At 35.9% G+C, this 13,469-nt stretch overlaps 1 protein-coding gene across 9 annotated transcripts in view; it reads left to right on the top strand.

The window, feature by feature from the left end:
- Positions 1-13,469, top strand: part of Hdac9 (histone deacetylase 9) — an 893,084-nt gene that overhangs the window by 841,636 nt on the left and 37,979 nt on the right. For all 9 annotated transcript variants that reach the window (XR_004946518.1, XM_036205789.1, XM_036205785.1 and 6 more), the window contains one exon: positions 9,862-9,995. Coding sequence is in view for 8 of the 9 variants with exons in the window: in XM_036205789.1 (XP_036061682.1) it covers positions 9,862-9,995 (134 nt within the window). In the remaining variant the exon portion in view is untranslated. The remainder of the gene's footprint in view (positions 1-9,861; positions 9,996-13,469) is intronic.

Here is a 13,469-nt window from a genome sequence, read left to right as displayed (position 1 = left end):
GGGTTTTTCTAGGGATTTTTTTTTCCTTTACTGGTTTTGTACTTGCATATTTTAATGGAAATTGAGTTCACATGCTTCTGTGTTCTGTTTTGTTTGCACTTAACACAGCAAGGCAACAATTTGTAAACAAAGAAGAGGAGGAAGAAGGGATAAATACACACACACACACATCATCATCATCATCTTTGAGAAGGAAGTCTTAGCTGAGAATGTTGCCAGTATTAATATAAATGTTGAAAGGGACAGTGAGAAGTGTGCTCCCTAGAGATCCAGATCCAACTCTAGTTCTGCTGCTGCTGCTGCTTGCCTTCATAATTGACTCTTAGGGCCTGGTTTTCTCACTCTTAAAATGAAAAACTGGGTTATACATAATTTTGATTTCCTGAAATTACAAAGTTAACAACTCATCATTAGAAGTGAAAGGCCAGTGGTTGTATCTCAGTGATGGAATGCTTACACAGCATGGGAGAGGCCCTCAGTTAAACCTGCAATGCTGTAAGCAAAACAGAACAGTTCAGGCACCAGGGACCGACTCTTTCAGGCTTTGCCTTGTATAGCCTGCTTCTAATGTTGTTGTAGAGTCCTTTGATTACATGCTCAGTTCAAACCTGTGGAGTAGAATAAATATGGTTTAGTTATGTCTGTGAGTGAGGCTGAAGAAGGATTGTGTCATGATTTGCCTATGTGACCTATCAGATTTATGTGAAAAACTAAAGGCTTCAGTAGATATTACTACAGTAATTGGCAAGTGACTTATTTAGATCATGGATGAATGGGTTGGTGTGTAGTAAAAATGTCACTCAACCTTTCCTGCTATTCTTATTCTTGAGAAGAAAGGTATTAATTTTATTGTTCAGAAATAAAACAGTGAAATAGTTCATTGTTTTAGACTTTGCTTAAAATCTAGTCTTAATATTCATTTTCTTTCCAAAGGCACTAAGAATGGAAACTTATTTACTTCACAGAGTATCACCAACTTGAAGAGTAAAAGAATTTTTACTGTATCTGAAATACCTTCTTTAAAACACATGTAATATTTATAGGGCGGCTTGGAGTAAGCCAGCTGAAAGATTTAATGATAATAATCTCCATATTTCTTCTAAAATTGATTTCCGGTTTCAATGATCTTGGAAAGAGTCCTGGGACATCAAATAAGTAAAGATCTTAACATGAAATGAATCTTCAGAATATGTCCATAGATTTGCATTTTAAAATGACCAGAAAAAAATATATCTTTTCCCATTATTCAGGTGCTACTTTAATGAAATTTTTTTCATTTACATGAAATAGACCTTTTTGGATACAGATGAAAGGATTTTATGGTAGTGACAATGGTTTTGTGAGTTAAATGATCCCAACATCATCAGGAATGAATCACAAGTGCCTACCATATGAATCCCAGCACCGTGAGTCTTAAAGAGGTATTTTTGTGGCACGCCTTCCTCCCATCTGCACAATCAGATTCTTCTTTGAAGTCCTGTTTGAGAGCCTCCCAGCACATGAGACTGCCACATGCTACCCCAGCTTCTCTCTCAACTGCAGTTTGACTGTTTTCCTGAAAAAAGACAGGGCAACTTAATGACCAAGGGGCTTAGAGAGGAAAAGGGCAACAGTGTTTATAATTAGACTTCACCATAGAAACATTCTTTAGTAATTGTTCCAGATAAAACTATAGAGACTATGACAGTTGATGTCCAACATTAAATTTCAAATCAATTTTGGCAAGAGTATTTGACTATATGGAATATACAATGAGGTCTTTACAAACATTCAGGCCCCAATGAAACTAATTTGCTAAATGAGCAGACTGATATTGTGTCATTTAGCCATGCAATAAAGAGTCACAAAAACGATAGGAACCATAAGATAATAGGTGCAAATATTTCAGGAGACCCCCACTACTGCTGACTTTTCACCCTGATAGATGGCAGAGTAGGGATGGGGAAGGTTCGCTGTGGTAGCACTTCTGGTTTGGATTTTCTCCTTGGTATATATGTAGAAGAGACACAGAAAACAACATCTAAGGATGACCTCTACTGAATGTGAGATGGAAGTCAGAAAATACAAGTGAGGTGACTTATGTAAGCAATAACATTATGTCATTGTTTCTGTGTTAATAAAATCAGTCATGGCACAGGTATGTTTCCTTGGGATTTATCTGGGGATTCTCAACCCTTATTTGTGTTATGGCAAGATAGAAATGGAAACTAAGTTGCAGGTTGGAGAGAATTCCATCTTCAGCCTGTGGTAGAGTTCCCTAAGGTTCAGCTTCCATAGAGACTTCCAGCATGTTTGCAAGTTCACATTAAAAACAAACTTTTGGGGAGGTTCTTGGACACCTCTGAGTTCTCACAAGAATAGTTAAGTTGTTTACAACAGGCATCACCAAACATAGATTCTTAAAGAATCAGGCTTAAAAATGCTGACTACATGCCATTCTTATTTTGCTCTAAATGCGTCAGCCTTTATAGCTGTGCCATATTCTAGTTTAAAAAGAGAGGTAACTCATCAGAACAGAAATCTATCTATAACAATATACAACAACTCAGGAATCAACAGAGAATGGCTAGTTTTGTTATAAATGATATAAATGTCCTTTTAATCTGATATAAAACTTAACAATAATAACAAATACATAAAACATAATTGGCTGGTATGTTAATGCATTTAAAATGACATTGAGGATGTGATACATGTTTTCACTAGAGTGACATTTTAACATGTACATTTAAAAAATCTAACATGGTTGTCTTTTACTTATGACATAAACAACAATGAAATATATAAAAGCAGAATTGATTATCGCTGGTTGATGGAACTGTGGGTTTCTTATTATATAAAGTTACTCTATTGCTGTTGTTTATTTAGCTTATTTATTAAATGAGAGCCAAGTACTTGTATAACATATAATAGCATATGGCATGCTTTTCATATATTACATTGCTATACAATATTTATTATTTTACCATTTTTCAAATGATTTGCTATTAATGTACTGATTTTGGTTTTCAAAATGATTTTCTGTTAAAAAATTAAAATAAAACTAGTTTTAGCTACTTCCCCTTGTTATCTCTACTCTTAAGAATGATCTGGAAGCCTTCAAGTGAAGGCTATAAGCTGTGCCAATTGGAGAGGTGACTTGTTTGATGTCCTATGACTTAGCTATTAATTATGCATATAAGGATTAATCTTTGAGATCTTTAAGAGCATTTCAAGCAACTTTTCTGAACTCCTGAGAATGCTAACACAAAATGACTTCTTTGGCAGAGCAGAGAAGTCATAGCATGTCAGGAAATCTCCCTGAAATTGATAATTCAAAGTTTTTCCGTATCTACAGCCCATTTGATACATTTTAAGGAGAAAAAAAATGCATTTTCTCCTACTAAATCAACAGAATGGAACAGGATTTTAAACTACAAATGCTTCTCCAGATCTCTGCAGTAGTCATGTCTGAGTTTCTGTAGTTTTCCAGTTCAGTTGTTGAAGATGGAGTGAGAAGTGTCTCCCACAGGTACACAAGTTTGAATGCTTGGTCCCTAGCATATGACATTGTTTGGGAAGGTTGTGGAACACTTTGGACATGGACCCTAGTGGGCAGACATAGGCAATGGGGACAGAGCTAAAGAATCATAGGTGAGCTAGCCTTATAGAAAGAGCTCTCTGCTTCCTGAAAGTCTACACATAACCAGCTGCCTTGTGTGAGCCAGTCCTGCTACCCTGGCTTCAGGCTGTGATGGACCATGATTCAGAGTAAATGCTTCTACCTTTAATGTCATTCTGTCAGGTGTTCTGTCAATGATGAGAGTGACAGCTAATCCAGCAGTATTTGGTTAGCAAGAGAAATGATTTGTTTCATTGTACCTTCACTCTGGCATTTATAATTTGATGCTATGTAATTTCTTTCTTTAAAAAAACAACAATAACCAGGATACATGCAGTCTATAATGTGTGCAGTCAGTATAGTGCTATAATCTAATATATAGCGTAGTATTTTTTAAATACTATAGTCATGGCAGTATTGAATAATGCCTTAGTCTATAAGATTACCTCAAAAGAAATGATGAAAAATTTGTCTTGGAAAATACACACACACACACACACACACACACACACACACACACACACACACAGAGGCATGCACACACTATGTTTCTCACTGAATTCAACAGTAGAAACTATAGGTAACAGGGGAGCTGTCTAGGGTGGTTTCCAGTCACTTGGTATCAATACTTGTGCTTGTCAACAGGGTTGCTACTCCCTCAGTTCTGCAGTTCTGGACCCACGCTTCCAAAATTTCAGGTCTGTCTGGGACTCCAGTCCATCTCTGTGGTCCGTGCTGACTGGACCCCACTATACCTTGTGTCACGAGGACAAGTTTCTTCTCTGTACTACTCAACCCACCAGGCCTCACACACAGGAAGTCTTCAACTCTGGAGACTGTGAAAAGTGAGGAAGGCTTTTTGTGTTGTTTATGAATCTAGAAGTAACATGATGATGTGAACACTGTGTTGATAGTTTCTAAAACTAGCTACCTAGCCTCTAATCAATCAGACACATAGACACAAACCCAGGCTTGCCTTCTACTAAAATTCTCTTATCCTGAAAAGTAGTATCTTGCTATTAGTCAATGTTCAGCGGGCATTTTAATGCTTCATATGTATGCAGCAGAACTGAAATGAACACAGAACTTGGGATAATAAGACTGGGAGCTTCTTCCTGAACTGCTGACTTAGATTAGAAAGGAGATTTAAAAACTTTCATTTCTTTGCTGTTCTTGGTGTTTTGTCCACACTTAACCAAGCATGTTCACATGCTGCCATTTCTGACTCCGGGGGTCACATGGGCAACATGTGAATGGAAACAAAGCCTGTAGGTAAAAGAAGGAGGAATTTGGACTGAGATCAAAGATTAGCTTCATTCCACTGTTTCCTATGACTTTTTACTATCCCATCTAAATCTGGCATTTTATGAGATGTTTCTTTTATTCTCAAAGGTAAAACTAAACTTGAATCAATCCAGGACTCCTTTGCCTCTGCTGGAGAAATGCATGCAATTTGATTTGCTCGATGGGTGTTTCATCATTGCATTCCTGATTTCTAAGAGCATTCAGTATGAAATATGGGCTTGTTTTAGAATCCTATTATGAAAATGGTCACTATAGCCCTGGTTAAGTTACAGAAGAAGCTATTTAGAATACTTAACAGTACAATTAACTGTGACCTGTCTAGGATATTTTATGTTTCCTACAGTGAAATGAACTACTACATGCTATTGATGCTGACTGGGGCAAAGGGCACTTCTGAGCACCTTGTATCACTTGTTTTCTGAACATCTATTCTCCTTTCCCACTCATTGGGTAACAAGATGGAGCTCACTGTCATCCATCTCAGTTTTAAGTGTCACATGTAAAATAATCAGCAGCTCCACAGAAAGTGAGAGGTACTGAAAAGCTAGAAAGCCATTTTTACTTGTTTTTCATGTACTGTTAAAAATAATTTTTGCCAACCATTTAAGAATACATTTAGAAAGTGACTATTTTGACTTCCACCCAAATAGTGGTTAAGTGGTTAAGATTGACATCACAATACTTTAAGACAGTAAGATCAAATGCTGGACCACAACTGAAAACCCTGCAGTTGTTTATTGGGTGAGTACCTCAATTCATTCCAAACTTAAGATGATATTGTTCATTATGCTTTTTGTTCTCACATGGAAGCAGCTTTGCTACAGTTCATGTTCTTACCACTTGACCATTACATTGTTCTAGCTTTGTTCTACCGACTGGATTCTGGAGATTCATTTTCATGAATGACACTGTGATACTTCAGAGAAAATCAAGAGTTAGATGGAAAGCAGCACAAACATGTCTTTAGAGCATGCATTTCTGTGTACAAATTTATTCTTGCAGTGTCAATCTTTGATAAGTGCAGATACTTACAAATGTTTCCAATATGTGCTGTATAAGGAAGAGGACATGGGATCATGTGCTCTCTGATTTAGAAAGAATAATAAAATAAATTAAAATTTTTGAGTTCATGAAGGCATTAAATAGGTGACAAAACTGAAGAGTGAGAAGACCATTGATTGGTAAAAACTGAGCAGAAACAACTGAAGAGGTTGAGCACATGGAGTCTTAGGGCAGACTTAACTATTTCTTGTGGTACTATGATGGTGGACACATGTCATTCTGCATTTGTCAAACTCCATGCACTTGTACAACATAGAGTATGAAGCATGAGTGTAGACTTTAGTTCATAATAATGCATCATTATTAACGTAGAAATTATAGAAAATGTAAAATACTAATGTAAACTAGTAATAGGAAAAGCATGGATATATGGGCTACAATCTACTTCCTGATCAATTTTTATAACTTCCAAACTACTCTGAAAATAGTTTATTAATTATTTAAAATGTATTTGGTTTAAAATTAAGTATTCCTGGGTCTGGTGGTGGTGGCTCATGCCTATAATCCCAGCACTCGGGAGGCAGTGAGTTCGAGGCCAGCTTGGGCTACAAAGTGAGTTCCAGGACAGGCTCCAAAGCTACACAGAGAAACCCTGTCTCAAAAAAACCAAAAAGAAAAAACAAACAAACAAAAAAGTATGTTCTGTAAGTTCAGAAAACCTAAAAATAAAATGGCATGCTGAAGCAATTATTTTATTTTTATGTACTTACTATGCAATTGGACAAGTTTGTATGATATGATGAGTTAAAAAAAATATTGAACAAGAATGTTCCAATTTGGCAATATGAAAAAGTAGGTGTCTTCAAGTACTCTGGCATTAAAATATCTTAAAACGTTAAGGTAAATATAAAAAAAATACTTCTAGATTTATTGATGGCATATGGTAAGATGAAGGAAGTTGCACAATATTAGAGATATTGGTTATTTTAGAGTATCCATCTCCCAATCTTCGTTTTCTGAACGTTGTTTCTTGCATGCTAGAGCAGTTAAAGCATGATCCTATAATGGGGAAGGGATCTGACTGAAGACCAAGAACAACAACAAAAGGTCAACTCAGAAGAGGAAAGTGCTGCTGAAAATTTGCAAGCCTGTTTGATTTATTGTTATGAAGAGAAGAAAAGGAAGCTAAAAGGAAAGAGAAAGTAAAAAGGTGGAAAAAATCAAGTAACGTTCTTGTGAATGTGACTGAGCTATCCAGTCCATATTTATGATAAATATGCAGAGTCAACCCTGCAATCCGAGATGGTAAAATGAATCTGATGATAGCATCTTAAACATTTAGCAGAAGAAACCAAACTACACTCTACTGGGCTTGAAAGACAGACACTGCCATTCAATTGGGTGTCCTCGTTAGTCTGATATAGTAAAGCAGACTAGAACAATGGCTATAAAACAGCTGAGGGTTCCTCACCACCATCAAGCCTGTAGCAGATCTCTGGTCAGGTCAGGTCTAGTGAACAGCTCCATGCTTGCAACTTCTAGTAGCCTTATGGGCCAGAGAAAGAGGAAAAAGCAAAACCAAACAAATGTTTTGAGTACTCTTTGGGGTTCCCTTTTTTAAAGGCCCTAATCTCATTCACGAGGTTATCACCTAATTACCAAAAGGCCCACCTGTGGATACCCTCCCCTAGACAGTTAGTATTCCAGCATACCAACTCCAAAGAAGTGGGGGTGTGGTTACAGACACTCAGTCCATTGCACTGGGCTTCAAAGATTTTTTCATCTATAAACTGTATGTGAGCTTGAGAGACAAAAAATAAAAACAAAATAATCCGTGGAGATGAATCGACACAAAACGCAAAGAGCCTGCTGGAAATACAACAGATGCATAAAAGTCATAAGCACAGGACAAGAATCGACAAAAATACTTGGGAATTATGAAATATAAACAAATAGAAATGCTGCAATTAAACAATATAATCACTTAAAGTTAACAATGGTCCTAAACAGGGGGTTGGAAATTTCTGAAATGAAAATTTGAAAGATAGTTTTGAAGGAAAAAAATCTATGTAAAGAGAGAAAATATAGCACAGAAATCAAACTGGAAAATATGAAGGAATTTAAGAGATATTGGTGACAAAGTTTATATACATCTCATTGGAGTTGGAAATGATAAAAGATTAAAATACATAATTTTTCAATAAAATTGAGAATATAAATAATAGAGTGAATTCCTAGAAATATATAATTGAAGAGGAGTCCTATAATCCTCCAAAAATTGAATCAATAGTCAAAAACCATTGCCATAGAGAACTCAAAGCCTAGAGGAAATACTTATCCAACATTCTGGGTCAGACAATGAAGACAGGGCTCTAGCTATACCACAATTCATCAAAATCAACACAAGAACAGAAAATTAAATACTAGCCCCATTTGTGAACATAGATAGAAAATCCTGAGAAAATATTAGTTAGATGAATTGGGCTCATAAAAAATAATGCATCAGAAGAAATCTTATTTTATGCCCTAAGTGCACAGATAGCTTAATATTAGAAATACTGGTGAATGCATTCTAACTCATAATATTCCCAAATTGAAGGAAAAAACTTAGTCCAAGTAGAGGAAGAATTAAACAAAATTGTACAACAATTTAAATAGTAACTTCAACTGAAACTAGAAACAGAAAGCTCTTCCCTTATACCGAATGGAACCATAATAATAAGGCATTGTTCATCCACCTGCTTAGCAAATTCCACCAAAGGCTGGCAAGGTTGTGGAAGAACAGAACTGGAATCCTCATGTGCACTGCTTCTAAGTGTGGGGACTGCTGATGGGTCTTTGGAAGTAATCTGGCATTACTTAATGGATTTTTAACTCACAATTTTGTTCCATTCTCACATATGTGCACCAGAAGACATTCATAAGGATATTCTTGGCAACACTTTTTACAACAACAACAACAAAAAAAAAAAAAAAAAAAACCTAAAAGTTTTGTAACAACAACACCAAATATCTATAGATAGAAAACTGGGCAAGTAAATCCTATAGACATGAGTTGGCCTACTATACAGCAAAGAACTGTGGCTTTACGCATCAGCAGAGTTGAGAAAACCAGATGCATGAGGAGAGCAAGCTGCACACATATGAAGCTGCTTTTGTAAGGTTTAAAGGAAAGCAAATTAAACAAAGAAAAACAAAAGAATTTAAACGCTAACTTAGACTCCTGACTCCCACATGGAATGGAACTGATGCTATTGCAGAATGGCACATACAAGTTTTCGCCAGGAGTGCTAGCATGTTTTCCTTAAGAAACCAGTGAGATTGCTATGAATTCGTTTGCAGCCTATTAATGTGCAGATGTTATTTATATGTTTTTGCATTTATCAAATATTTTATAACAAAAGTCTATAAAAATTAAACCATACATAATAGTAGTGCTCTTTACAAACTTTCCTTTTATAATTAGGATCAACGATGGAGACAAGAGGCACATGGCAAACAAATGGAACAGTTTACCTCATTAACATTAGTTCTCTGTGTGTGCGTGTGCATAAAATACATATGCATGCACAAATGTGCATGCATGCACACGCACACACACATGCACATTTCTAGGGAAGGGAATGTAGGGCCATCTACATCCTAACCAAGCACTCTACCACTGATTTACATGTATAGCATCTTGAAGTTTATCATCAAGTGGTCACAAATCCTGTTAGGTGAGGCTTTGCTGTATATTAGTGAGATAATGAAAGTCTTGTGGTATCTCTTGTCTATGGGATCTTAAGCTTTCATATACTTGTCTGTAACAGAGATAATAATATGGGTGTTCAATGAAGTAGCACTAGAAAATGCTGAGAAAGAACTCTAACAGAATAAGTGCTCACTCACTGTTAGTGCTAGTACTTTTTCTTGATTTAATACTTTGAAATGTTCTGTTTTTAATATGGTAGGCTTTGGTTATTTGACGAAGCAGCTGATGACATTGGCTGATGGACGTGTAGCATTGGCTCTAGAAGGAGGACATGATCTGACAGCCATCTGTGATGCATCTGAAGCCTGCATAAATGCTCTTCTAGGAAATGAGGTAAAAACGAATAGTACACAATGTCAAGGGCAAAAGGGGGAGGATGCATGCATATGTATTTTATTATTTAATCTGAGAAAGTAGAAAGTCTACATAGCTTTCACCATGAAGGACGTAGACACTAGAAGTTCCTGTGCTTTCATGTGACATGCTGTACTGTCTTCCCAGGTAGTTTATCCACAAAGCATTCCTGCCAATCAAATTATTTACACAGCCGGAAACTGAGTAGTGAAAATGCTTGGAAAGAAGAATGTTTTGTCTGTTGACCAAATCAAATGAACATCAACTCATTTAAGATTAAATTAAACTTTTTAAAGTTTTTGAGGTTTTCTGTAGGATTGCTAAATCAGAAAAATAAAGCCATTTCGAAAACATCTTTAAGCTATTTTTTTTTAATCATCATTTGAGAATGTTTTTTGCTAAGATAAAGATGGTGTCCTATCTTCCTGGGAGTAATAAGGAATCTCAAGCTTGAAAACTCCACTGTTGCCCTGCAGCTACACTGCATGGGATCTAAGACTGGACTTGAATCTAAAGGATGGAAGGTCCACATCGCACATCTAAGTTGCAGTGCAGATTGTTAACCATTCCACAGACTTCATATCCAGTCACTTGGACATTTGGGTCTAGGTCAGGACAAGCTTTCAGATCAATTCATTGAAGCTCAGCAACTATTTCAATGCTTGTATATATTGGTTAGAATCATCAAGTTACTTAGGTTTTTATACTGAATGTATGGCAGTTTAATGATTTAGTTTTTCGTTTTCTTTTTGAGATCTGGAGAGTATTTTACCTTTCTGTTGTGAACTTGAACTGGAAAGATACCTTTTCTTATTCATAAAATTGTTTTTGAAACCTACCTTTCATGATGTTTCTAACAAAAACTCAGGATACTGCATATATATTTATGGAAAATTGTACTTTTCCTTCTGTACACTGAGTGCAAAATTTCTGCTGCTGTCATTATCACATGAGTCTAAAGTGCTACATGATTACTTTGACATATTTATTGAATAAGTATATATATTTTTAATTTGAAAGAATAATCGCAGCACTGACAAAGTGTCTAACACTGTTATATAACTTCAGACAGTGCTCAAAGCACTGGCTAAAACCTCCTGGCAAGGAGCTAGGAGACTAACAACTTAATGATTATCATCAACAATAGGCTGTTCCTTCACTTCACACATCATTCCCAGTATCAATGATTAAAAAATATAGTCTTTCTGTGATTGTTGTAAACTAATAATGCAAAACACAATGTGGGGTTATTTGGGGGTAGCACCAAAGTAGTGTCAAAATGCTGTATCTACTTTGGGGGATTCATTGCAATGTGCTCTGCTTGCCCACCAGATAACATTTTTTGGACCAGTTGTGTATGGCTTTAATCACTTTTGTAAGCTTAAAGACTTTGAAAGTGTTTTAGTTAAGTGGAATGGTAGCTTACACCAGAAAACCAGGGTGAGCTGTGCATTGTGGCTTCACAGATGATTGTCCTGCCTAAAAAGAAATATTACCCAGCAGCCTAAGCAAACTACATTTGCAAGTACCTGGAAAGAAACTACAGATCTAGTGGCTCTTTTAATGACATCATTAAGATGAGTCTTTTTTCCACTGAAATCTCACTTCCAAAGAGCATCTCCTGTGAAGATGGCGTAATCTCTCCAACGACCTTATATTTTAAGGAGCCCGGGCTGTGACATGGAGGATAAAAGCATTATTCACTAGTCTGCAGGGGTGAGGAAATGGTGAATAAAGACAATCCAGGCAGTAATAATTAAGATTATTTGGGAGATATATTGATTATTTAACTGACTTTAATTCTCTGGCTATCTTTTGGTAAGATTTTTCTTGCAATTATAATAACTAACATCTCATTACCTTTGATTGGCCGTCTTCAATTGAATAAGAAAAACTTAAAATTTGTTCATCCTAATCTAAAGAAAGGGGAGTTCTATCTCATTGTCTCAGTTTTTCGTCCTACTAAAGATTCTATAGATGTAGATGGGGTATAGATTTCTTTCACAATACTTTAGGAATGACAGATGTAGTTGGTATATTGAATACTGAAAGGTAAATTTTGTTGCAGTAGATCTTTCTACACCCAGAAGAACAAAGCAAAGAGAAATGGGAGTTTTTAAAATGAAATGTGGAAGAAAAATACAAGTGTGCTGTACATTATAATTCATTTGGAAAGAGGAAATGAAAGTGTAATGCTTGAAACAACTCAAGAAACAAAGAGTTCTCACTTTCATTGACAACATAATTTATAATCTAATGCCTGGCTTTGGGTACTTTTTCCAGGTCAAAAGTCATTGTGACCACATTGAAGTTTTAAATTTCATTCCTGCATAAAAAAAATAATATATAAGGCATATTGCCTGTACTTCACCATTTAACCAAAATACCCACATGCAATTTCCACAGCAGTTTCATGTGGTAATCTCTGGATAAGAAAATAAAAACAACATCTTTCAGATACCAATTACTGCAATTTAAAAATCCCAATTTTCCTCCAACCCCCCTTGCAAGTGATTAATAGAGAGCAATTATGACTTATTATCTGGGATTTTACTTTTACAAATAACAAAATGTAGTGAAGCTGGAGCTTAAAACGCTGACAGAACCACCTAGCTTCCCAACCATGAGCATGCAATTGAGCTCAAATTAGAAAGGTCAAGAGGGTCTCTGCAAAGGGCTCTGGACTTCGTCAGATGTATTTATTCATGTGGGGGGCATTAGAATTCATAAACATTTTGCCAGTTTTTAAAATGCTATTTCTTTTTCTTGTTGTTCTTGGCCAGGCCTGTCAATACAGCAAAATGCTGTTGCTTCTAACTCATTATTAGCAAAATAATATAAATTGCATAACCACAAAGAATTGTAGGGTCAGCAGGCACCACTGGCTGCATGTCCTGTAGACACATAGATGGGTCCCCAAAACCACTATTTTTAAAAATGCTATCTAAACATTGCACCTTAACAGGCATTTTCTTCTTTTTAAACATTTTCAGCATGAAATGATCTACTTAGCAAAACATCTAACTATTCTTTTAAGAAATATGTACAGGGTCAGTCAAAATAATATACTATTGGGTTGAAACTAATTTGAGCATGGTACAGGAAATTCTGGGAGGAGACTGATTCTTTTGAGATCATACTAGAAGTTTTAATTTTTAATTTATTCTTGGCCAAATGTAGAGCTGTAGTTTATCAGTTCAATCGAATTATGATGACTGTTTTTTAACATTTTCATTGAAGTCCTTAAAAACTACAACTTGGAGTTTGAGAAATTAAACACCTAAATGAGAAAAATGATGGCATTGATTGGAACAGCATCAGGTACAGTTCTGTGAACTGCCACATAATTTTAAGATTTAGTGACAGGAACACCAGTGAAGTCCTTGGAAGACTTTTCTTTTGGTCATCTGTATTGGAGCTGGCTTAGCAAACAGTCTCTTTAAGGCCACATTC

This window comes from Onychomys torridus, chromosome 14, assembly GCF_903995425.1.
Source record: "Onychomys torridus chromosome 14, mOncTor1.1, whole genome shotgun sequence".
Lineage (NCBI taxonomy): Eukaryota > Metazoa > Chordata > Mammalia > Rodentia > Cricetidae > Onychomys > Onychomys torridus.
Note: the sequence above shows the minus strand (reverse complement) of the source record. Positions and strands in the feature narration are given on the sequence as shown.